Source organism: Panthera leo, chromosome A3 (assembly GCF_018350215.1).
Source record: "Panthera leo isolate Ple1 chromosome A3, P.leo_Ple1_pat1.1, whole genome shotgun sequence".
Classification (NCBI taxonomy): domain Eukaryota; kingdom Metazoa; phylum Chordata; class Mammalia; order Carnivora; family Felidae; genus Panthera; species Panthera leo.
The window spans coordinates 23,638,291-23,663,103 of record NC_056681.1 but is presented as its reverse complement, the minus strand read 5'-3'; the positions used below and the strand labels follow the sequence as shown (position 1 = coordinate 23,663,103).

Below are 24,813 nucleotides of genomic sequence, written 5' to 3'. Positions count from 1 at the left end.
TTCCAGAGCTCTCCTTGCCTGCTGGGGAGCTGAGCCTCCCAGCGCCAATCAAGATGTGCATAGGGATTGAGTGGGGTCAGGCCGGGAGGGTCTGACGAGAGGGTGTCCGCTCCCTGCTCAGAGTGACAACACTTCCTTCCTGGCAGGTGGAATTACTAAAGCAGGAGGTGAAGGAAAAGGAGGCTGACTTTCTGGCCCAGGAAGCACAACTGCTAGAGGAGCTGGAGGCATCTCGAGTAACAGAGCAGCAGCTGCGAGCTTCCTTGTGGGCCCTGGAAACCAAGGCGGCCCAAGTCCAGCTCCGGCTGCGCAGCACAGAGAACCAGCTGGCGGCCCTGACAGCAGAGCAGCAGCCCAGGCAGCAGGCACAAGCCCAGCTGGCCAGCCTCTGTTCTGTCCTGCAGCAGGCCCTGGGGTCTGCTTGTGAGAACAGGCCTGAGCTGCATGGCGGGGGGGACTCTGCTTCCGTCGGGGGCCCAGAGCCAGGTAAGACCACCCAAGAACTCAGGCCTGGCTCCCTGGATAAGGAAGGGGCATGTGGTTTCTTAGGCAATGTTGCAGCAAGGCTAAGGTCACAGACTCCGGAATTAGTTCAATCAGAGTTTGAATCACCACTCTGCCGTTTGATAGACATGTGTGCCTGGGCAAGTCGCCTATCCTTTGGGCTTGATTTTCTTTAAACTTTAAAATGAGGATGAGGAAAAATAATAAATAAATAAATAAATAAATAAATAAATAAATAAATAAATAAATAAAATGAGGATGAGGTCACAGTGCCTGGGTAGCTCAGTCGGTTAAGTGTCCGACTTCGGCTCAGGTCATGATCTTGCAATTCATGGGTTCAAGCCTCACATCGGGCTCTGTGCTGACAGCTGGGAGCCTGCAGCCTGCTTCGGATTCTGTGTCTCCCTTTCTGCCCCTCCCCCACTCACACTCTGTCTTCCTCTCTCTCAAAAATAAACAAACATTAAAATGAGGATGGGGCATCTGGGTGGCTCAGTTGGTTGAGCACCTGACTGTTGATTTCAGCTCTGGTCATGATCTCATGGTTCGTGAGATTGTGCAGAGCCTGCTTGGGATTCTGTCTCCCTCCCTCTCTCTGCTCCTCCCCCGCTCACACTCTATCTCTCAAAATAAACAAACTTATAAAATAAAATGAAATAAAATGAGGATGTTCAAAGTACATACCTCTGGGGATTTTTCTAAGGAGTTAATGAGATTATGTAGTAAAATAGGCATTTACTAAATGCTTACTTAACAAATGATAGCTAGCATTATCTAGTGCCTGCCATAGCTCCTGGCACATAGGAATGCAGAAAGTGGATGATGTAAGCACCTGCGTGTCTCAGTCAGTTAAGCATCTGACTCTTGGCTTTGGCTCAGGTCATGGTCTCACGGTTAGTGGGATTGAGCACGGCATGGCGCTGTGGGCTGACTTGTAGGAGAAACCTCTCTGTCTCTTCCTCTTTCAGCAGGAATTCTCTCTCCCCGCCTCTCTGCCCCTCCCCCACTTGCACACGTGCGCGTGCTCTCTCTCTCTCTCTCTCTCAAAATAAATAAACTTAAAAAAAAGTGCATGATAAATGAACTGCTCAGAAGGGGTTCTTTGGGGGAAAGGAGGGATGGGGGAAGGCCAAGGCCGTACCAGGGGAGGTTTGGCCGTTTCCTTTCACAGTGCCGCCAAGTCAGGAGGTGTTTCCTCATTTTTTCAGACCAGAATGGAGCCAGGATTCTCTTTAAGAGAGGGCCCCTCCTGACAGCTCTGTCAGCTGAGGCAGTGGCATCTGCCCTCCACAAGCTTCACCAAGACCTGTGGAAGACCCAGCAGGCTCGGGTACGATTCTCTGCTCTTCTTCCTTGAACTCTTCCCTCCCGAGACTCGGTTTGAACTGTTTTATTCCCCAGATCAAGTTGCGATGAGTTCCACTTCCATCACTTACTGCCTGGCAAGCACGAGCACAGAATGTGGTTTCCTGGGCCTGGGCTTCACTAGTTAACTGGGGCAAATCATGTCTGCCCCCCAGGGGTGTGAGGATTAAGTGAGTGAGGGATTTGAGTGGGCTCTGTGAGCTTGAAAAGCCTGCGCAGATGAGGGATATTGTTTGTATCATTTTCCTCTCAGCCATGAATTATTTATTCTTGGTGCCAAGATGTCCAAGAAAAACCCAACAAATTGGGGACTGCTGAAATTTGAGGTTGCCATTTATAGGAACATTGTGGGCCTAAGACTGAACCAAAAGTCCCGTAAATTCCACCCCTTGGTGACCCTATCATTCAATAAAAAGTGAGTATGCCAGCCACTGTGAGCTGATGGTACAGAAAGGAGAACGACCAACTCTCCACCCTCAAGGAGGCCAAGGAAGCAAACTGCATTCTAAGATAGAACTGATAGAATTGATCGGATCAATAACAGATACAAATGGTGATAATGGGAGGAAGGGACAGTTCATTCCAGCTTGGAGAGGGACACAGGGAGGGAAGAAGTGACACTTGAACTGATCTTTGAAGTAGGAGTTTGGGGAAAGGAGAGGGGACCCCAGGCTAAGACATCAGCAAGTTGTATTTCAAAAGGCACACAGAGGGTCACAGGGTGATTCTAGGCTCCAGCCAGTTGGAGCAGAGTCTGTCGTCACTCCCAGGAGCTATCAGGGACTAGATCCGCAGTGGCAGACCCCACAAGGGCTGAGAGGAAGGAGGGGGCAGCTTGGGTATGGGGCTGGGATAGCTTTGTGGAAGAAGAGGCACTTGGGGGTCAGCTTCGCCCTTCCTTTCCCAGGATGACCTGAGGGAGCAGGCCCAGAAGCTGGAACAGCGTCTTACTGATACCGAGGCAGAGAAAAGTCAGGTCTGCACAGAATTACAGCATCTGCAGAGAAAGCTCTCCCAGAACCAGGAAGGTGAGAAGCTCAAGGCAGGGAGATTTGGAGGGAAGAGAGAGGAAACACCAGAAGCCCAGAACAGGCAGCCACTCTTCACTGCTCGCTAACAAGTGTGAGAAAAGATACCTAGAGACATCTCCAAAGGAGTGATGACCCTGTGAACTAGTTTTCTGCTTTGTTTGGCCTTTGTGGGCCATCCTAGAAGAAGGGATTCAGGGGGACAGATTGGATGAACTGAGAGGAGTTCCTGGCTAGGCTTCCACTTTCTCTGTCTGTGTTTAAAAACTGGCAACCTAGGGCCAGGGCTATTTGAGAACATTATAAAATTATGTATCTTTTGCCATTTATCCATATTATTTATTTTTATCATCTCCAACTGTGTCCTCAAAATTATTAAACTTTGACAACAGAAGGATTATGGGCTTGTTTGAGAGACAGCGAAGTGGGGCGATCTGGGGAGAACGTACCCCTGCCACAGCCAAGGGCTGGAAAGGGTGGGGACTACTCGGAAAGGAAAGGAAACGGAGGGTCTCGAGGGCCAAGCTCCATTGTAGAAGAGAAGAGGACAACTTAGGGAGGGAGTCTGGGTCTTGAAAGTGTCCGCAAAGGGCTTCCTGAGAGCCACACACATAGAGCTGGGTTCTGGTATCTTTTGCAGAAATGGGGGACAGCCAGCAGAGCGAGCCTAGTTTCTAGCAACCTCTCCAAACCATAGAACTGGAGACCGGCGACGATTTCCAACATCATTGAGCTCCACCCTGTTGGGAGCCCAGGGGTGGAGAGCTGTGTGTGATCAGGATGAGGTGTATTGGGAGGGCAGTCAGGCAAGTGCTCGCACTGGGCAGCAGATCCAGACATGAGTCCGGAAGCAGCAGGGAGCCTAGACCACCAGGAGCAGCTGGAAGATGGGTGATGTCTCTATGAAACTGGATGTAATTCTCTCCTTCTTGGCCTTCTCCCCCTTTGGTTCTGTGCCTCACCTTCCATCTGCCCCTCTATCCCTCTTTTCCTCCACCCTCAATCATGGGCCTCGCTCTACCACCTCCCCTCTTCCCAAAGAGAAATCCAGGTGGGAAGGAAAACAGAACTCCCTTGAATGTGAGCTGACGGAACTGCATGAGACTGTGGCATCATTACAGAGCCGTCTATGGCAAGCAGAGCTGCAGGGAATAGAGGCCCAGGTGAGGCAGCCCTGGTTTGGGGTAGGGGATTTCTTTCGGGCTACTCCTCGGGGGCCAGGTCTGCAGCCCCAGACTCACCTTGGCCGGTGGCCATACCTCATCCATATGTAGTGCCCAACTTCCTTGAGCAAGGCTCTCTGTGTTTCCCTGGCTGTCTCTATGGCTCTGAGGGCCATTATTAAGGCCCCAGTGAATCCTCCTCCAATGAGTTTTTCCGAATTAAGGTAGAAATTTTTGTCCCTTGCCCTGAAGGACCAGAGTCTGAGATGGCTCATTTGCCTCTAGCTTTCCCCTCTGGGCCTAGCAGAGCCCTGGAATGTGGTAGGGATGATCGTTTACAGTATCAGCTTAAGGGGAATGCACAGGTTCTTTTTGTCACTCCTTGACATTGCTGGTGCTGCAGAGGTAAGGCGAGGAAGGGCCTGTGCAGGGGTGACCGCGTCGGGGAAGTGTAGTCTAAGGTGGTTTTGCATCTTGTTTTCTAGAATGAGCGAGAGCTACTTCAGGCAGCCAAGGAGAACCTGATGGCCCAGGTGGAAAGGCTGCAGGCATCTGTGGCAGAAGCCAGGGCTCAGGCCAGTGCCGCCAGGGCCCTGGAGGAGGACTTGAGAAATGCTCGTTCGGCCCTGAAACTCAAGAGTGAGGAAGCGGAGACCGCGCGTGAGCGAGCCCAGGCTCTGCAGGAGCAGGGTGAGCTGAAGGTGGCCCATGACAAGGCTCTGCAGGAGAATTTAGCTATCCTGGCCCAGACCCTATCCGAAAGAGAAGGGGAGGTAGAGACTTTGCGGGGAAATATCCAGGAACTGGAGAAACAACGGGAAATGCAAAAGGCCGCCTTGGAAGTCCTATCTCTGGACCTGAAGAAGAGGAACCAAGAGGTGGATGTGCAACAAGAACAGATCCAGGAGCTGGAGAAGTGCAGGTCTGTTTTAGAGCATCTGCCCATGGCCGTCCAGGAGCGGGAACAGAAGCTGGCTGTGCAGAGGGAGCAGATCAAAGAGCTCGAGAAGGATCGAGAGACACAGAGGAACATCTTGGAGCATCAGCTTCTCGAACTTGAGAAGAAGGCCCAGGTGATCGAGTCCCAGAAGGGACAGATTCAGGATCTGAAGAAGCAGCTGGTTACACTGGAATGCCTGGCCCTGGAACTAGAAGAAAACCACCACAAAATGGAGTGCCAGCAAAAGGCAATCGAGGAGCTGGAGGACCAGAGGGAGGTGCAGAGGCTGGCTCTGACCCACCTTACACTGGACCTGGAGGAAAGGAGCCAGGAGCTGCAGGCACAGAGCAGCCAGATCCACGAGCTGGAGAGCCGCGGCACCCTTCTGGCCAGAGAGCTCCAGGACAAGGACCAGGAGCTGCAGTCCCAGCGAGAACAGATCGAGGAGCTGCAGAGGCAGAAGGAGCACCTGACTCAGGACCTTGAAAGGAGGGACCAGGACATGGTGCTGCAGAGAGAGAGGATTCAGGTCCTAGAGGATCAGAGGACGCTGCAGACCAAGATCCTAGAGGAGGACCTGGGACAGATCAAACTATCCTTGAGAGAGCGGGGCCGGGAGCTGGCCTCCCAGAGGCCACTGATGCAGGAGCGGGCAGAGGAAGGGAAGGGCCAGAGTAAAGCACAGCGCGGGAGCCTGGAGCACATGAAACTGATCCTGCGTGATAAGGAGAAGGAGGTGGAATGCCAGCAGGAACGTATCCAAGAACTGAAGGAGCACAAGGGCCATCTGGAGCAGCAGCTCCAGGGCCTACACAGGAAGGTGGGTGAGACCAGCCTCCTCCTGACCCAACGGGAGCAGGAGATCGTGGTCCTGCAGCGGCACCTGCAGGAAGCCAGGGAACAGGGGCAGCTGAAAGAGCAGTCACTTCAGGGTCACCTGGAAGAGACCCAGAGAGCCCTGGCTCAGAGGGACCAGGAGCTCGAGGCCCTGCAGCAGCAGCAGCAGCAGGCGCAGGGACAGGAGGAGAGCATGAAGGAAAAGGCAAGCACGCTGCAGAGAGCCCTGGAGCAAGCCCACGCAGCACTGAAAGAGCGCCAGGGGGAGCTTGAGGACCACAAGGAGCATGTGCGAAGGCTCCGGGAAGAGCTGGTGGTGGAGGGACAGAGGGTGCAGGCCCTGGAGGAGGTGCTGGGGGACCTCAGGGCTGAGTCTCGGGAACAGGAGGAGGCTCTGCTGACGCTCCGGCAGCAGTGTGCGGAGCGTGCACAGGAGCACGAGGTAGAGATCCGGGGCCTGCAGGACAGCCTGCTGCAGGCAGAGGCCATGCTCAAGGAACGGAGCCGGGAGCTGGAGGCCGTGCAAGCAGATGGCCGGTCCTCCCAGCATCGGGAAGAGACGGCCCGGGCCCGGGCTGAGGCTCTGCAGGAGGCCCTCAGCGAGGCTCAGGCTACCCTGCAGGAGAAGGAGCAGCGTCTCCTTGGCCAGGCAGAATTGAGCCGCAACCTGGAGGCCAGCACAGCCACCTTGCAGGCTGCCCTGGACTCCTGCCAGGCACAAGCCCGGCAGCTGGAGGAGGCCCTGAGAAGGCGGGAAGGGGAGATCCGGGACCGGGATCTCCGACATCAGGAGGCTGTGCAGCAGCTCCAGCGGGCGCTTGCCCAGAGGGATGATGAGCTGAGTCATCAGAAGAGACAGGGGCAGCTGCTAGAGCAGTCTCTGGCCCAGAGGGACCGAGAAGATCAAGGGAAGCAAGGTGCAGGGCGGGAGAGAGAAGAGGAAGAGATGAGGGGCCTCCGGGAAAGCCTAAGGGAATTGCAGCTGACTCTAGCCCAAAAGGAAGAGGAGATTCTGGGGCTGAGGGAGGCCCAGCAAAGGAAGAATCTGGAGGACTCACCGCACAGCCACACAGCCTCCCCAGCGCAGGAGCCCTCTACACAATTTGATGCTTTAGGGCCCCGGCTTCAGCAAGAGCTGGAGCGACTCCAGGCAGCCCTGAGGCAGACAGAGGCCAGGGAGATTGAGTGGAGGGAGAAGGCCCAGGATTTGGCACTGTCCCTGGCCCAGAGCAAGGCTAGCGTCAGCAATCTGCAGGAGGTGGCCATGCTCCTACAAGCCTCTGTTCTGGAGCGGGACTCAGAACGCCAGAGGTTGCAGGTGAGTTCCTCCCCGGCAGTAACGGCCGGTCTGACTGAGCCCAGGGGGGCTGTCTGGCACCCTGGGCTTGGGGCACCTCAGGGTGCAAGAGACCTAAGTGGGATCCAGATTATCGTGCTGGTCTGGGGGGATATGGAGAGAATAAGCCACCCAGAGTTCCTGCCCTGAGTCTAGAAGATAAGCAATTAGAATGCAATGTCTAGTTATATTTAGTGCCTCATTAGAGAAGTTTAGTATGCTCTGAGCACACTAGAGGGACACTCAGCCTTTCCCTAGTGGAAAGCTTTCCTGAAAGGCTTCCCAGTAAAAGTGGGGTTTAAGATTAGATCTGAAGGGACCAGTAAGGAATTAGCCAAGCACAGGTTGGGGGAGGAGCTTTTTGGGGAAGAAGAAAGAGGAAGGAGGGTGTGGAGTATCTGTGCAGGGACTTCAGGCTGACTGGGACACAGAGGGACAGTTGGCAACAGAAGACAAGGTGACAGGGGCCCCTCGTTCCATGCTTCTAAGTTATGTTAAGGACCTGGGTGACCAGCGGAACTTGGATGAAGTGTTTGGCGCGGATGAGGTGTGTGTGTGTGTGTGTGTGTGTGTGTGTATAGGACACAATCCGATGTACAGTTCAGAGAATCGTTCAGGCTGCCATGTGGAGCAACAAATCTAAGGAGACCAATGAGGAGGCTGTCATCCAAGTCCGGAGACAGATGATGGCCTAAGATAGTAAGGGTGGATGGTGACATGAGGGTGGACCTAGGGGCTCATGGGACTTCTGGCAGTTGACTAAGAGACAGGGGAGTGAAGAATGGGAAGAAGGAAACCAAACCCCCAGATCTCTGCTCAGAGGCAGGTTTCAGGAACGCTATGGAATGGCAGTGAAGTGAGGTGCCTGTGGGACATGCATGGGGTGATGTCCAGTGGGCAGGTCTATAAAGTGATCTGAGGTTGAAGGATGAGACTGGAGACAGAGACTCAAGGTCCTCCACAGTTAGGGATAAGTGCACTAGTCTAGGTGGAATGTTGAGTGAGAGAAGTGGACCTTAGGGTATAGCATTCAACCTCAAGGTCAGGGGCCATGTCTTTGTCCCCTTCACACCCCCAGCACTGAGCACCAGCCCTGTACAGAGTAAGCAGTCAGGAGAGCAAGGTTGACTTGGCCATAGAGAAGCATTATCTCTTTTGCCAAGAGCAACCCAGCTCATTTTTCCCAGGAAATTGACTCTACATCCTGGTGCCTTGACCAGGGCTGAGCCCCAGAGAACCCCACTCAGACACCCAACACTGCTGGGACTTGCCTTCTGGAAGCAATATGCAGAGAAGGGGATACATTTGTGAATTTTGGAGTCAAGTTCCTGGGTTTGCGATATAGTCCTGCAGTTTATGGGCTGTGTGACCCTAGATAAGTGCCTTCATTTCTCTGACTCATGGTTTTCTCTTCGATAAAATAGGGAATGACAGTAACCAGCCCTGTAGGGCCGTCTTGAGTATGAAGTGAGATAATACATAGAAAGTGCATAGGAAAGAAGCATTCACCATGTAGAATTCCTTTCCTATTTCTAGGCTTATACGTATAGGCACAGAAAAAGTAAAGTGCTTAGCTGGGCAGGACGGTCACTAAGCAGTATTGTAGCTCAGGTCAGGCTCCCCCTGCACCCTCCTCCAAACACTCAAGAACATTTCTTAGATGCTGCCCTTCATTGCAGTGCTACCATTTTTTTTTATTTTAAGCATTTTCCATGCCGGGCACTGTTACTCTCACTTCCTTCCACAACAACTCTGAGAACTAGGAATTGTTAGCTTCAGTTTATAGTTCAGAGAGGCTAAGCAACTTGTCCAAGGTCATATGGCCAGTCAGTGGCAGAACTAGCTCTAAGGAGTCTGACTCTAGAACGCAGCCTGTTTACTGCTAGGCTCTTCCTGTCTCCCAGACACTCTCCACCCACACACATACATTCATTTCCTCTTACCTGTCTCTCTTCTTGATCGTTACCATTTGTGTGACATATGGCACCTAGAAAATATCTAGCACTGGGGTCACCATTTATCAAGAGGGATTTAATGCCAAAGGCTCAATCTATGCTTCGTGGAGCATATAGTCATTTTACAAGTGAGGAAACTGGGTTTTGGAGACTGCTTGTTTCTTGACCCAAGTCACATAGCCAGTAAGTGGTGACATAATGCCCAGCTCTACTGAGTCCATGCTCTCGTGTCTACAACACCTCAGTGCTCCAAGTTGTTGCTTAGCTTGTGGGAGATCTCAGATGAGCCAGGTTTTAGTCGTAGCCCACCATGTATCCTTGAAGAGACCCCTCTCTGCTTCTTTGCTTTGTCCATCTGTAAAATAAAGATTCTGCACTAGAATAGCTCAGAGTCTCCAGGAACAGTAAGACTATAACCTGATGAGAAAATTAACTGGCTTTCATGAGGATGGAAGGTAGGGTGGGTCTGGATATGAGGTTGCCATGGTGTAATTTGCTCCACATCTTGATATCCCAGGATGAGTTGGAGCTCACCAGGCAGGCTCTAGAGAAGGAGCGACTCCTCAGCCCCAGCTCGACCAGCAGAGCAGAACGGGGGCCCAGAGAAGAGGTAGGTGTACAGCTGGAAGAGGTGAGCTGGAGGCCCAGTGGGAAGAAATGGCCAGGAGGAAGCTCCTTTACAGGGGGCTTGTCCCTCCCTCTTTTGGGAATTGGGTCCCTGAAGCTCAGACCTGTCAGATTGGTCCCTTTACCTGCTATCTATTCCCCATCTGTCTATGGGGCTGCCCAGGTGAGAGTCACAGGTCTCTCCTGCAGGTCTCTGGAGTGGAGGCTGAACCGAGTCCTGGGATGGAGGAGAAGCAGCTGTGGGGACAAAGGCTGGAACAACTCCAGCAAGCAGTGGCACAGCTAGAGATTGACCGGAGCAAGCTGCAGCGCCACAATGTCCAGCTGCGGGCCACCTTGGAGCAGGTAGGTCGTTTCTCCTGTCCTCAGCTCCCTCGTCTAGGGTCCGATGGGCAGGCATCTCCACTTCTTGTGTGGCCCCCAGAGCCGAGTGGTAAACCCTAGCCCAAGGGCCACATTCGGCTTGCTGCCCACTGCTGAGAAGAAAGTTTCATGGGAACACCACAGTAGTGGAGTTGAATAGTTGTGACAGAGATCTAAAGGCCCGCAAAGCCAAAATGCTACAGAAAATGTTTGCTAAGCCTACTCTGAAAGCCTGAGAGGCCAGCCCTACCTCCTCTGCCCCATCAGCACATCTCTGCTCTCAGGGCTGCCCTGGCATGTGCTCTCCTCAACCCAGGAGCTTACCTTCTCGTGGTTGCTGTCCCTGTGCTCACACCCACCCCCACACCAGCTTTCTCTCGAAAAAGGCACTTCTGGGGCACCTGGGTGGCTCAGTCGGTTAAATGTCTCGCCCTGTTTTGTTTGTTTGTTTGTTTGTTTGTTTTTTGAGAGAGAGCACAAGTAGGGGAGGGGCAGAGAGAGAAGAGGGCTCTGCGCTGACAGCGGTGAGCCTGATGTGGGGCTCGAACTCACGAACCATGAAATCATGACCTGAGCCGAAGTTGGACACTCAACCCACTGAGCCACCCAAGGGCCCCAGGTATCTGACTCTTGATCTCAGCTCAGGTCATGATCTCAGGGTCGTGAGTTCAAGTCCTGAGTTGGTCTCCACTCTGGCAGGGGACCTTCTTAAAAGAGAGAGAGAGAGAGAGAGAGTGAAAGGCAGTTCTGCTCCAGCCCCATAGCCAAGCCAAGCCCTGACTTCTCACCTGCATCTCGGCAGGTAGAGCGAGAGCGCAGGAGGCTGAAGAGGGACTCCATGCGTGCATTGCGGACGGGCATCCTGGAGGTCAGCGAAGCCACACAGCAGGTTTGCTTCTTTTTATTGACTGCAGCCTCCAGAGGATCAGAAACAGCTGCCTGCAGAGCATATCTCAGGCTACCCTCGCAAGGGGAGACGCCCACGTTAGCTGATCCAAGATAGCCCCTCCTGGCTTGGTTCTGGCCAGCCTAGCACAGCTCAGTGTGTCCCGGACCCAGGAAGGGGTGGGGATGGAGTCATGGATGGCAGCCCTGCATTATCAGAAACTCAGTAAGCCCTCACTGACGTATAACCTTCCTGCTCCCAGACCAGGGTCTCAGGCTTACCCAGGAGTGGGGCTCATCGGGCTTCTGGTCGGAATCCCTGGCATATGTGTGATGGGTGATGCTGGCCAGACCCTGAGGTGCCTTGGAAGCTTGATAGCAACTTTGTGGGCCTCTTGGATCTCCTCTCTTGTAGTACTGAATTTACAAGATTAGGGTCCATGGTACTCCCTTTTTCGGGTAAGGAATTGGGGGAAGACTCCCCAAACCAGCACTCTTTTAGCTGAGTTATGCCCATCAGTCAACAGCGCTGCAGCCTGTCAGGGAGAGACTGCTTCTGGTGGCTGAGCATCCCTCAGGCTCTCTGTCTCTCCCCCTTTATGAAAGCTTCCCAAAGGCAGGTACCCTGTCTTCCTTTCTGCATCCCTAGCTCACAGCCCAGGGCTAGCACAAACCAGATGTGTGGTGTACTTCTATAAATGAAAAGGTGACTCAAGCCAGTGCCATTCAAGCCTTCTGGATGTTCAGCATCAGGTCTCCATGGGTGTCCATTAAGCTGGCTTGGGCCCTCCTGGGCTTCCTTGCCCCAGGGTCATGGTGCCACCTGGAGTCCAGTCTGGGTTCAGACACTTCTGAACTGGGACCATAGCCCTTGCCTTGGTCCCCAGGACTGGGATGAGCTGGCTGAGGTTGCCTAGAGAACCCACAGGGTGGGAAGGCTTGTTCCAACAGGAATGGCATTTATCTTCCATAGGATGCAAGAGGAGGACAGAAGGGCGCCTCAGATGCTAAGCACATGGCTGAATTGCAGAAAGAGGTATGTTCTGGAAGGATCAGCTTTCTAAGTCCCCTTTCCCTCTGCTGCAGACAGGCAACAAGGCGTTAGTGTCTGCTGTGTGCTTGACCCTTTGTGCGCCTCCAGCAGGGGGAGGGGAAATGGTTTCTCCCTCACAGAACTTCAGTCTATGTGGAAGGCAAGAAGGGCCCAGTCCTGACTCAACCTCCCATCTGCTTAGGGCAAGAGTGGGAAAGGAAGCATGTTCCAGACCCCAGACTTCCAGGTTCCTCCTTAGGAAGGGAAAGGAGAAGGAAGAGGGCTGAGGGGCACACAGAAGATTCTAGGAGGAAAGACAAAAGCAAACAGAAGCATCCTGGCCTCCTGTGCCCTCAAATGCACCTTTGCAGGCAGAACTGTTGCCAGCACAGCAGGCAAAGTAGTCTGGGACCAGTGCCAAGATCCATACCTCAGCTCAAGCTGCCATGCTCAGGGAAACCAGTATTGAGTGACTTCTTGCCTCTTTGGCCTCACCTAGAGGTTCACCCTGTCTTTCAAGACCCAGGAGTAATAAGAACTGTGGAATTTTTATTTCTAAGCCTCTTTCAGGAATTAATAGTCACTACTGGCAGAACCTATCTCTACAGCTAGACTTAGCTATCACTCTGAATTCAGACAAAGCAGTCCTGAGATGGAGCCCGGACTAGGGTGAGGCAAGGGAAGCACGTTGGGTGGAGAATTTAAGGAGGTGCTCACTATCAACCTGGAGTCCCTCATTAAATTTTGTACCCCAGGAGCCTCTCTGCCTCACCCTAGTCCTGGACCTGCCCTGAGCTCCCAGTAACCACTTCCTGGTAGTTTCAGTGTACTCAGAGAAATGGAAGGGTTAATTAAGCAGGGATTCTCATCCCTGGCTGCACATTAGAACCACCTGGGGAGCTTTGGAAAAAATGCTGATGCCCAGGCCTCACTGCAGTCTAATTAAGTGAGAGTATTTTTTTTTAACTTTTTTTTTAAGGTTTATTTATTTTGAGAGACAGAGAGAGAGAGAGAGAGAGAGAGCGAGCATGAGCAGGGGAGGGGCAGAGAGAGAGATAGAGTGAGAATCCCAAGCAGGCTCTGCACTGTCAGCTCAGAGCCCTGCATGGGGCTTCAACTCACAAACTGCAAGATCATGACCTGAGCTGAAACCAAGAGTCGGATGCTTAACTGACTGAGCCACCCAGGTGCCTCAAGTCAGAGTATTTCTTAAAAGCTTCCAAAAGGGCACAGAAATACTTTCTGCACTGATTAAAATATTCTGTATCTTGATCAGGATGGTGGTTATACACGCGTATGTACATTATGAAACTCATCAAAATTTACACTTAAAATCTGGGCATTTTATTACATATAAATGAGCCCTCAATAAAGTTGATGAATAGTTTTGTTGCTGTTGTTTTTAAAGTCCCTATTTGAGCCCCCTGTGCAGCCACGGTTGAGAATCATTGGATTTTTCCATGATTCCCAGGGGCCCTTGCCCTAAACACTAAAGCCTGATCCTGAGATCTGTGTGTGGTAGTTGCTTCAAATGCACTGTCACAGGGGCGCCTGGGTGGCTCAGTCGGTTAAGCGTCCGACTTCAGCTCAGGTCACGATCTTGCAGTCCGTGAGTTCGAGCCCCGCGTCAGGCTCTGGGCTGATGGCTCAGGGCCTGGAGCCTGCTTCTGGTTCTGTGTCTCCCTCTCTCTCTGCCCCTCCCCCGTTCATGCTCTGTCTCAAAAATAAATAAACGTTAATAAAAAAAAAAATGCGCTGTCACAAAAGACACAGGAGCAGAGCGGGAAGGCGTGGGGCAGCCTCGAGGCACTTAATTACTCTTTCCCTCTCGATTTTCCTGCCCCCCCCCCCCCCCCCCCCCCCCCCCCCCCCCGCCCTGCAGGTGGCCCTGCTGCGCGCCCAGCTGGCCTTGGAGCGGAAGCAGAGGCAGGACTACATCGCTCGCTCGACGCAGACGAGCCGTGAGCTGGCAGGCCTGCACCACAGCCTGTCCCACTCACTTCTGGCCGTGGCCCAGACCCCTGAGGCCACTGTCCTGGAGGCTGAAACCCGCAAGCTAGATGAGTCCCTGACTCAAAGTCTGACATCCCCAGGGCCGGTCCTGCTATGCCCCAGCCCTACCCAAGCCACCTCCAGGTAGCAGCCACAGCCAGGGCAGGATACGGACCGGCCAGGGAACACACACACAGATGGCTGCTATGGCCCAGGAAGAGGGAAGGAAGTCTGCAAGGCTGGAAACAAGGCAAGTTACACCTGCCTGTAGCCCATGGAGTCACCCTAGAGGAGTGCTTTGCTCTGGCCAAGGGACCTTTACTGCCTCTTGTCTAGAATGTATTATCCCAGCACTTCACCCAATCTTTCTCCTCCCTGTCAACAATAAACCCCAGGTCTCTGTGTTTGTTCTCTGCTGCTGTCTCCACTTGTGTCACTGGGTGGCAACAGCATGTCAGGGTTTCTGTTAAAGAAGAATTTCCTGAAGATTCCGGTCAGATGGCATGAATTTGTTGTCTGCCGGCATTCTGATAGAGAAGACTTATAGCAGATGCAACAAGTCAAAGCCCCTGTCCATAGGGAGCTGGAGTCCAATGGACAAGAACAGATGAGCACTCGTCAATGAGTCACAGACAGTACTGTGTACTGACGAGAAGTACGTAGGGGACTGGGGACTGAGGCAAGAGGGCATGAGCTGGCCCTTGAAGGATGGAGGAGTTGGCATGCTGGTGAGATTGGTCGGCCTGTGGCAGAGTGTGCTGGGGCCAAGGTTGGATGGGGAGGGAGGGAGATTATGGAGGGCCTTGGGATCCAGATTCGAACTCATGGATAATAAGGAACTATCATATGTTCTTGACTTAAAACCATTTCTGGGGCTTCAAAAACACTGAGTTGACCTTTGGCTAAAGTCAGTCTGTAGAGTTCAGACATTCCACGGAGCCTCATTCTCCTTCTGCTCTGGGTGAATGCCCTTGGCATCCCTTCCTGGACACACCAGCTGGAACCAACTCTGGTCCTCTGCAGTCCAACCACGTGTCAAGCCAGTAAAGAGGATAGACTATGGCAGAATTCGTCACTAATAGACTCACCCTGGTGGAGGCACCCTGGACTGAACCCAGTTCACAGACTTAAGAGTTAACTGTTGGCAACTTCCTTGAAGCCTAAGAGAACAGCTTCTCTAAAATAGCAGGGCATGGCCTTTCTCTGGCCCTTCAACTGATTTCCTTCTGGAATTCCTTTTCCTAAGCCTGAGGATGGAACTAAGGCCAGTTAAGAATGCAGGGGTTTGGGGCGCCTGGGTGGCGCAGTCGGTTAAGCGTCCGACTTCCGCCAGGTCACGATCTCGCGGTCCGTGAGTTCGAGCCCCGCGTCAGGCTCTGGGCTGACGGCTCGGAGCCTGGAGCCTGTTTCCGATTCTGTGTCTCCCTCTCTCTCTGCCCCTCCCCCGTTCATGCTCTGTCTCTCTCTGTCCCAAAAATAAAAATAAAAAAACGTTGAAAAAAAAAAAAATTAAAAAAAAAAAAAAAAAGAATGCAGGGGTTTGAGGGCAGCACCGCACTCCCCCAACCTGTTTACTCAGGGCTCAGGCCCCATCTGTTTCATCACATCACACAGTAGACAGGGTGCTGTTCACCACTGCTGAAGTTTTGTTCTAAAAATTCATGGCATGGGACTCAGCAACAGATACTTAGTAAAAAGTTACAGCTTAGAGCTCCCCAGAATTGTATCTGGAGCCCCAGAGATGCTGGCCTGGACCCTGCCTCTATTCAGATTCCCTGTGGCTCAGAATCCTCACCTGGCCTTTCCTATGCTAGGAGTTCTCAAGGACAAACAGGACTTCTCTTGGTTCCTTACTTTTTGGTCCTTCACCTCTGGTTCTCTAGCTTAGAGAAGAGTGTGGATCTTCTAGGCAGGACCCAACCTTGCCTAAAGGCATCAGGCCAGACCTTCCTTTCCTTCTCCACCCCACATGCCACAGCGAATCTGGTGGTTGGGAAATGTCTCTGACCAGCAAGGTCTCGTGGATGCACTTGAGGATGGTGACATTGGTCACCAGAATCTGGGGGGAAAGGTCAGAGCTGAGGTCAGAGGCCTCCTTTCACAAAACTTTTCTCCTCTGTTCCAGCCTCTCCTTGTCTCCTTTGCTAGAGGCTGGTACAGAACAGAAAGTCTTGAGAGTCGAAGAGGACAAGAGCTGAGTCAGAGTCTGGGCAATGTTCCTAGGGAGTGCCTGGGTCTGCCGGGTGCGGCACCCCATTCTCTCAGCCTCCACAGTTTGCATGTTACAGCAACGATCACCAGAGCACAATTCAATTACCTTGACTCATATGCTTCCCTACACGGGACTAGTAGAAGCGTGAAGGCAGAAAAGCATGAAGTAGAGAAGGAAAAACTGGTTGTAGGTTAGGGAGGTGGGGAGTATACAGTCACACACTGCAGAGTGACGACAAGATCAACATTTACACCAAAAAGCCAGGGCTGTCTGCTCCAGGCCTGGGGCCTCCACCCTCACACCACCTGGTAAAAGATGCCCTTTTCCACCTTGGCTCAAGACCACTACAGTCCACTCTATATCTGGTGGCTGCGACAACACAAGCAGTGTGTGGATATTCTCTCCAGGTCATGGGCATTCTCAGGTGCATTATGTGCAGGTAGATTCTGTTTGTTGCCTTTGTTGTTCTCTGGACCTAAAACTGGGGCCTGGTTCATTCTGCAGAGATAGGAAAGGAAGTCAGGAAGGCTTTGGGGCTCACAGGCTGGCACTGCTCACCACCCTCACCCTCTGAGCACAGGTGGTGCTCCTCAGTGGATACTCCATCTTGTGAAGACTTCAGATTCCCCGAGTTCCACGTTGCATAGCACAGGACTGGCATGGGTGGGTCTCAGGGCTTCGCTGTGGGGATCAGCTGAAAAGTTCCTCCTTGGCCAGCTGGAATGGGGTTAGGTCTCCTAGCATCAGTGCCTACAAAGAAGAGCACAGACCAGTTACCACTTCACCCCCATGTTCTAACACAGAGGAGGCTGGGCCCCATCAGAGTAGAGAAAGGAGTCAGGGAGGGGATACAGCCCAGAGCCCAGGAACTCTGGAAATCGTGGTCTCCGACTCCACAAGGAGCTTCAGGGCTCATCTGGAAGCGCTGGTCAAACTAGGCAGACACTGCTGGTGGAATCAGGCCATCCAGACGAGCAACCTCAGGGCCTCTGCAGCTCTGGGGCCAGTAGCAGAACTTCCAGAAGTACCAGTGGAGGGGGGGATACCTCACCTACAAAAGCAGCAAGGCAATCTGCAGCCTAAGACTTGGCATGCAGGCCTCATCTCAGCCCATGGAACAGGTCCCTTTTCAGCCAGATGGTTGGTTAGTTGTCTGGTCTTAGGACAGATGACACCTTCAGCTGCCTGCCCCCCACCCCTGCAATACCTCACCTCCTCCCTCTGGCCCACTAAACACCTATTCACTCCCCAGGGCTGAGGATGGAGCAGCCGAGCTCTGTGCAAACACTAGGCCCTGCAGAGCGGGGGCAGTGGTGTGCGGAGGCAGGGAGCAGAAAGAAGCAGGGGCTGTCGGTGTGCTGCAAGCAGTGATCCCTCAGGCGCAGTGGGGAAGACATGCAGACTTGGCTCTGCTCACCACACTTAGAAAGTAGGCAAGGGAGGAGGAAGTCCAAGAACATGGGGTCTCAACTTGGGGCCCTAGAATTTACTCCCTCTACCCTGCTGAGACCAGGGGTTGTCCAGACCCCGATGGAGGTGAGGATGAGAAGAGAGGCTCCTCCAGAGAAGGTAGGGCTGTGCTCCCACTTCATTTACATCAGTCACCTGTCACAGTATGCACATTTTGACCTCTTTTCTCTTGGTCCTTTGTTAACCAATGCTACCAGCTCTTTATAGCCTCCATAGGCCCTGAAACCTGACACAGGTGGGATGGCTTGGAGGTAAAAAGGTGAATGGGTCAGTGATCAAAGAGAAATGAGCCTCTCTACTAGGGCTGTGCGATGTGCTCCTCAGAGTGGGTGCTCTCTGTTCCCAGCACATGGCCATATGTGTGGACATAGGGAGGGAGAGAAGAATAAGCATTCAAATCTGGTTCTTTTTAATGTCTACAAGTCCTTGAGGTGAGGGAATCTGGGAAGGCTTATACCAGTGCCTGATAATCCACACATCTCTCCTGGACTTCCTGTCTTAGTTTCCTGTTATGTCTCCTAGATCTGAGGATTCCAGCCCTACCAGTCAGATCCAAGGGTCTAAGGCTTGTTGCTGGCCAAGAATAGCCTCACATTCGAGCTGGCCAATTCCCTTGCCTTCTGCTGTTGCATTGTGGCTCGACATGTCAGGCTGCAGCCTTTAGAAGTAACTGCCTTCCCTGTATAAGGGCCCACTTCTTGTCTGCCCAACTCCAGATACAGAATCCTTACGGATAAAATGGCTGGTTGCTGCCCCTTGCCCTGAATCCAACTGTCCATTCACTTGGAAATACTCATTAAACCTGTGTGTCATGAAGCACCGTAAAGAGGAGCTCTTCTCCAGGGGGGACAGAGTCTGCACCTAAACAAACACTTGCAGAATGACCTGGATGTCCAGAAGAGACTCACTGGCCACTCAAATGAAGCCAGAGGAAGTGTCACAGAATATCCTGGAGGCAGAGAGGCCTGGAGAGCCCTTTCAGAGTGTTTTTAAGCTGATCGGATAGATAACACTGCGTTTATGGGGTCCAGAGGTGTGCCTGTGGGTCCCAAGAGCAATAGCAGGCTCTTGGAGCTATACCAGCTAGCCTGTTCAGTTTAGATCTTTCCTAATAGAGCTGAAGCATCAGCCACAGGTGAACTTGATGTTCAGCCCACAAGCCTAAAACCCACCATTAAGGCCTCATTCTTTTCCCGTGGGGCAATGCATAGGACGAGTGGCTGGCTGACTCAGACACCAAACACTGGGAAAAGTAGGAAGCTATAGTCACAGACTTCAGCACCACATAGCCCTGGCGGCCTCCATCACAGCTCCATAGTCACCTGCTAAGCCCTACAGGGTGCTCCACTAGAGGCTGAGTGGAGGGAGGGGAGAGGCAACATTTAGTGTATCCTGTGGCCTCCTGGAGAAGGGGTTGATGCTCAATGGGGTTCTTCATGCCAGCCCAGTATCAGGACCCCACCACACAAGTCACATTGTGAATTCCTGCATGGAGGCCTTGTGGGTAACCGCCTTCACCTTGGCATTCACCTCAGGGTCCAGCTGGCAAGGGTGGGCTTGGCAATCAAGCATAATGGGGACAGGAATAAAGAGTGAGAATATGTGCCAAGACTAATGTGGTGCATCTCTTAGAGATGGATGCCATCTATTGCCAGTGTGGGGTTGTTAAGCATAAGGCAGAAAAGGTAAAGGAAGAGACTTTGGCCCCTCTTTTTAAAAAAAAAAATTTCTAATGTTTATTTTTGAGAGAGAGAACGAGCTGGGGAGAGGCAGAGAGAGAGAAGCCAGGATCTGAAGCAGGCTCTGCACTGTCGGCGCAGAGCCCAATGCAGAGCTCAAACCCACAAACTGTGAGATCATGACCTGAACCCAAGTTGAACACTTGACTGACTGCGCCACCCAGGTGTCCCTTTTTGACCCCTCTTGAGGAAAGAATCTACAGGAAAACTTTTTGATGTGGTTAAAAGTAAATTTCTATCTAACCAAACTTTTTTTTGTTTGCTTCTTTTATTTAAAATGAAACCAATGCATGTACATGGTTATAAAATGAAGTAGAAAAGAAGGTAGCAGTTTCCCATCCAGTTTTTTTCAACCTCTCTCCAGGGGCGACCAATTTTTTAAGACTCTATTTATAGGGTGCCTGGGTGGCTCAGCCAGATGAGCATCTGACTCTTGATTTTGGCTCAGGTCATGGTCCCAGGGTCACAGGATCAAGTCCACAGTGAGCTTGGAGCCTGCTTGAGATTCTCTCTCTTTCTCCCTCTGCTCCCTCCCGAACACTCTCTCACTCTCTCTCTAAAATAAAAAAATTTTAAAGACTCTATTTTTATACTTGATCTCATCCAAAAGGCTGAGAAGCGATAAAGACTCTATTTTTAGAGTGGCCAACTTTATTCCTCTAAATACCTGTAATATGTTTTATGATGTCATAATAGGTCCAGTATCCAGAATAACATGGTAATAGGTAGTAGCACTGCTCACACCTTTGGGGATTCTTGGGCTCTGGCTGCAAACTAGACATCTCATACACCTCAGTGCCCTTGGGGAGGCGGGTACGTGTGCTCTTGGCTGTATGAGGGATATTTGCATTATGTTAGTGTGTGTATGTGCTTTGGGGGCAGCCAAGGAGGTAGAACATAGTGGATATTTGCTTTGTATACCCAGCAACCAAACACCCTCATTAGCGGAGGCTATTTGGTTACCCTGAACTACTGTTTCTATAAAAACAGCAGGATAAATGCTCCCTCTCCCCCGAGTTGATGGTTTCCTCTAACGAATTGTTTTTATTTCTGAGTATCATTATGGACTCAAGGATTCTTTGTATATTCACTGTGATTCCATCATGACAATGGCTGTTTTTAATGTTGAAATCTTCCCAACTATGATGTCTAGATTTTCCTGGTACTTTTCCTCTACAGATCTAGAATCGTTTCATGGGAAAGAAGTATTTAGAAAACAAAATCTGAGTTCCAGGATTGATCATTTCTACAGATATGTTATGGCTTTTAGACCATTCAGATAACAGAGCAGAAAATGTATTTGGAAAATCGTGAGTTTATGGTGATGTGGGTTGCACAGCAATGTGAATGTACTTAGTGCCACTGAACTATACACTTTAGAATGATAAAAATGTAAATCTTACGTATATTTTGCCACAATAAAAAATAATTTAAAAATTGAGTTTATAATATTTCCAGTTTGAATTTAATGTCACAGAGTTTTTACTATACCTGTTTGACTTTGTATTTGGTTCCTAATAATATTAATATAATTACTTATTTACTTTATTCCATGATACCCATTATATAGTTTCAAAAATAATACTAATATTATAATAAATCTGCTAAGTGAAGTGAAAATTTTTTTCAATGCTTACTTATTTTTGAGAGAGAGAGAGAGAGACAGAGCACGAGTGGGGGAGGAGCAGAGAGAGAGGGAGACACAGAATCTGAAGCAGGCTCCAGTCTCTGAGTTGTCAGCACAGAGCCCAACATGGGGCTCGAACTCACCAGCCATGAGATCATGACCTAAGCTGAAGTTGGACATCCAACCGACTGAGCCACCCAGGTGCCCCGCTAAGTGAAGTTTAAATTTTCTTTATAGTTCTTTTTGTCTACAGAATATATCCTGTAAAGGATACATAGTGTATTGAGTTCCAAAGGAACTTGAAATAATTCTTTTCCCTGGTGCTTATATTACCAATCTGATAGGCAGTTAGGTCCATTTGATTTGTTCTCAACTTTAGGGTTTGCTTTCTCCTCTTTTTCATTTGATTATATTTTTTGGTTATACACACACACACACATATACACATATAATGTGACATATGTATATAAATGTCATATGGGGACATGTTTGCTGTATATATATATATATATATATATATATATATATATACACACACACATACACACACACACACACATATACACACATACACACATATAATGTGACATATGCATATAAATGTCATATGGGGACATATTTGCTGTTAGAATGCAGCCTTTAATACCACCAGGAATCCATTGGGAGGAATAAGCTACAGTTTTATTTAGCAGCAGAGTGATTTATATCCAGGGTCAACTGAAACCCTAGTCCCTCTCTGATACTCCATGGTCCCCTTGACTACCTGTCAGCCTCCTGGGGCTTCCAATGGGCTGAACAGGCTGGAAAACATCTCAGTTGTAGACAACAACTTTCCCCTCACACTCCAGCTTAAAGATGACCTTTTGCTCTTCTTTGAAACTGTGCATGTTACTCTTGAGCCAATATTTATCATCCCAGTAATGGGACAACCTCATGAGCTTCTCTGTCCCAAAAACCAAATAAGGATACCTGGGAAATAGGATATGACAGGAGAGGGGCACAGGGTCGCAGCCTGGATCCTGTCCTGCCTCCATGCCCACCAATCATCCTTTAGCGAATATTCATTTAACATCTAGTGTGATAGTCTTCCTTTTGGACCTCAGAGGAGAACAGAGCTCACCTTCTCCAGGGAAGACACACTCTGAACACACAGTATGACCCCGGAGCCCAGTAAAGAGAGTGTCAATGAGTTGTTCCTGATTATATTGGAGGAAAAGAGGATTCCCCAGGGAAACAAGAGAAGGGCATTCCAGGCAGAGGCAGCAGTGTGTGAGAAGGCAGGAGGGATCTAGTGTGTTTGGGGAATGCCAGGAAGCACAGTGTGTGTTTAGGGAGAGAAGGCAGTGGTGGTTAGATCATGAAGGGTCTTAAAAGCCAGGCAAAGAACTTTAGACTCAACCTGAAGTCGCTGGGAAAATGGACATTTTTGGCAGAAGGATGAAGGACAGTGAGTTGAAGAAGTTGTCTTACCTGGTCACATGTGTGCAGGGCATACAACAAACCCACAAACCCCAAGGATGGAAACCAACTGTGTTTCCCCAGCCAACAATGCTGGACATACTGGAGAAAGTTGAGGCTGATCACCAAGACCTAGAGAATATAAGGGAGAGTGCTGACCTGAAGGGCATCCGGTGGCTGCCCACAGCCACATCATCCTGCTCCTCCCCCTTTACCCTCCTGGATCCCTCACCTTGTCTTTGCTCTTGTTACTTCCACCGGGGACCTGGACTATCTGAAATCTAAAAAGGGATTGGGATGTGGGAATTTTAGAGTCATTTGACACAGAAGCCCCCAAGCTTAGGTAAGCCTTGAGGGTGCCCCAAAATTCAGCAAGGGTCCCTCTGGAGTCCCCACTGTCACCCTCTGCAATGGCTCCACTCACTGCCATACCCAGGGTTTACTGGGCTTCTGAAGCTCTGTTCCCGCAGCACTTCCATAAACCACTTTAGACCGGATGAATTCAGAGGAAGCAGCAGCAGTTGGGTGCCAGGATCCTGTGCGCTAGCCATCTCAGTGTACATAATGCGCATGGTGGTTTTGTTCCCCACATCCATCTCAAAGCCTTGGACAGGAGCCTGGTTCATCCTAGAAAGGAGAGCAGAGTGGAGATTTGGGGGAAGAAGGGGATTTGGTCTGACCTTCCTGGTCTCCACCTCCTACTCTGCACCCACCTGAGGACCATGCCATGTTGGTTAATCCTGAATCCATGGCCAGAGCCCCATAGGAACCTTGAGTTTCCAACCACTGCACAGGTCCGGCAGCTGGGCCCTGCATAGCCCTGTGCATGTCTGGGAGACTTTTCTACTGGCTGCTGGTCCTGACCCTCAAACTCTTTCTTTGACTTGACACCCTGAAGTTCAGAAAAGCATAGGAGGGAGGAATAGGGGCTCATCTCAGACTCACTATCTTTGGAAGAAGATTAGAGCTTGGGACCGTGAAGGGAGAGATGGGCAGAGCATGGTGTTGGGAGCAGGGACTGGACAGAGACAAATACTGTGTACTGACCAACCGCAATATCAGAGCATCAGAGGACATGGGCTCTTCTGACTTCTGCACAGGCTCAACGGCCCTTTCGAAGCATTCATCAAACCAGTCAGATCCTCCACGTGTGTGGAGGCAGGCAGGGCACTCGAAGATCTCAGATGAACACATACACTTTCTGAAATATCTGAAGCATTGGCAGGATTCTGGCCTTGACTGTATTCTGGCCTTTTCATGGAGGTCATTCTGGCTGAATTCCTGGCTCAGGAAGGAGGCTATCAGCCACAATGTAAGCATACAGGCAGCTACCAGACTCCTCGTCAAGTATCGAACCCTCATCTCTGGCATCCACGATGGTGCCCCAGCAGACAGTAGTTTAGCTCTGACACCTGGTACTGGGAAGGAGGAGGGGCTGGGGCCAATAGACCAGTGCCCCCTGTCCTGATGGCTTCCGTTCCTCCCCTAACCCTTCACACCACATCTCAGTCCCAACACCTCACCTCTTGCTTCCTCAGCCACCTGCTAAATGCTAAAAGGAAATCTGCTAAGGCCTGGGGTGGAGGTTGAGAAGAAGGGAGAGGTGACACCTGTGTTCTGTGGTCTCCCAGAGGAGATTGATACCCAGTGAGGTCTTTCACGCCAACCCAGTTATAACAGGGACCTCATCACAGACACCACATTGTGACCTCCACTATGAAGGGTTATTGGCAAGTCCCCCTTCTTCACTTTGGCATTCAGCCCAGAGCCCAGCTGACAAGGGAGGCTTGGAAGTCAAGTGTCAAGGGAACAAGAGTGTGAGGAGGGAATGGATATGTGCCAAGTCTGATGTAGACGAGCAGGAGACAGAGAAGGGAAAGGAAGGGCCGTTTGGAACCATCTGGGTCAGAGAAAATTTATCATATTGACGAATTCATGATAGATGAATACTTGGTCTATTTAACCCTTTTTTAAAACTTTTTAATGTTTATTTATTTTTGAGAGAGAGACAATGAGTTGGGGAAGGGCAGAGGGAGAGAGAGACACAGAATCTAAAGCAGGCTCCAGGCTCTGAGCTGTCAGCACAGAGCCAGATGCAGGGCTCGAACTCCAACTCACAGACAGTGAGATCATGACCTGAGCTGAAGTCGGACATTTAACCGACTGAGCCACTCAGGCGCCCCAGAGACATCCTCTTCTAACTGTTCTTCAACATTTGCTTCCGTATCTCTAAATGATTTAAAAAAAAAAAAAATTGAGGGAGGGCACCTGGGTGGTTC

The 24,813-nt window shown here is 50.9% G+C and overlaps 2 protein-coding genes and 1 long non-coding RNA gene across 17 annotated transcripts in view; 1 reads left to right on the top strand and 2 right to left on the bottom strand.

The window, feature by feature from the left end:
- CEP250 (centrosomal protein 250) overlaps positions 1–14,443 on the top strand; it is an 84,379-nt gene extending 69,936 nt beyond the window's left edge. For 9 of the 10 annotated variants that reach the window (XM_042931120.1, XM_042931124.1, XM_042931123.1 and 6 more), the window contains 10 exons: positions 147–486; positions 1,713–1,834; positions 2,777–2,897; positions 3,939–4,060; positions 4,546–7,155; positions 9,646–9,738; positions 9,945–10,100; positions 10,921–11,007; positions 11,977–12,039; positions 13,919–14,443. In XM_042931120.1, the coding sequence (XP_042787054.1) occupies positions 147–486; positions 1,713–1,834; positions 2,777–2,897; positions 3,939–4,060; positions 4,546–7,155; positions 9,646–9,738; positions 9,945–10,100; positions 10,921–11,007; positions 11,977–12,039; positions 13,919–14,176 (3,972 nt within the window). In that variant the 3' untranslated portion in view covers positions 14,177–14,443. Of the gene's footprint in view, positions 1–146; positions 487–1,712; positions 1,835–2,776; positions 2,898–3,938; positions 4,061–4,545; positions 7,156–9,645; positions 9,739–9,931; positions 10,101–10,920; positions 11,008–11,976; positions 12,040–13,918 lie in introns of those variants that run through there. The other variant, XM_042931125.1, reaches the window with a different exon arrangement.
- Positions 9,173–10,023, bottom strand: LOC122215619. Its single transcript, XR_006200479.1, has 2 exons — positions 9,881–10,023; positions 9,173–9,483 (listed from the first exon to the last, which is right to left on the bottom strand). It is a non-coding gene; the product is annotated as an uncharacterized LOC122215619 (long non-coding RNA).
- Positions 10,041–24,164, bottom strand: LOC122215616 (CMP-N-acetylneuraminate-beta-galactosamide-alpha-2,3-sialyltransferase 1-like). 6 transcript variants are annotated; one of them, XR_006200478.1, is made up of 7 exons: positions 23,582–24,164; positions 23,248–23,426; positions 22,967–23,161; positions 22,767–22,815; positions 22,547–22,666; positions 16,808–16,990; positions 10,041–10,231 (listed from the first exon to the last, which is right to left on the bottom strand). XR_006200478.1 is itself a non-coding variant. In XM_042931129.1 (7 exons), the coding sequence occupies exons 2-7, from the start codon at positions 23,903–23,905 to the stop codon at positions 21,986–21,988; spliced, it is 927 nt and encodes a 308-aa protein (XP_042787063.1). In that variant the 5' UTR covers positions 23,906–23,952; positions 24,058–24,164; the 3' UTR covers positions 21,751–21,985. The 6 variants fall into 6 exon arrangements, 4 of the variants coding, with proteins under 4 accessions (XP_042787064.1, XP_042787063.1, XP_042787062.1 ...); XR_006200477.1 differs by lacking the exon at positions 10,041–10,231 and adding an exon at positions 21,840–22,045 and having other exon boundaries at positions 16,917–16,990; XM_042931129.1 differs by lacking the exons at positions 10,041–10,231; positions 16,808–16,990 and adding an exon at positions 21,751–22,045 and having other exon boundaries at positions 23,582–23,952; positions 24,058–24,164.
- Between the last annotated feature and the right edge of the window lie 649 nt (positions 24,165–24,813).

Bases quoted from the DNA above. Each gene is read 5' to 3' on its own strand.
- LOC122215616 (XM_042931130.1), bottom strand. From the start codon at position 23,905: ATGCCAGAGATGAGGGTTCGATACTTGACGAGGAGTCTGGTAGCTGCC. The intron at 22,667-22,766 runs GTGAGGGATCCA...TATATTCTCTAG, and splicing joins GTAACAAGAGCAAAGACAAG to GTCTTGGTGATCAGCCTCAA. The intron at 16,991-22,546 runs GTAAGACAACTT...TCTTCTTTGTAG, and splicing joins CCCTGCACACATGTGACCAG to GCACTGATGCTAGGAGACCT.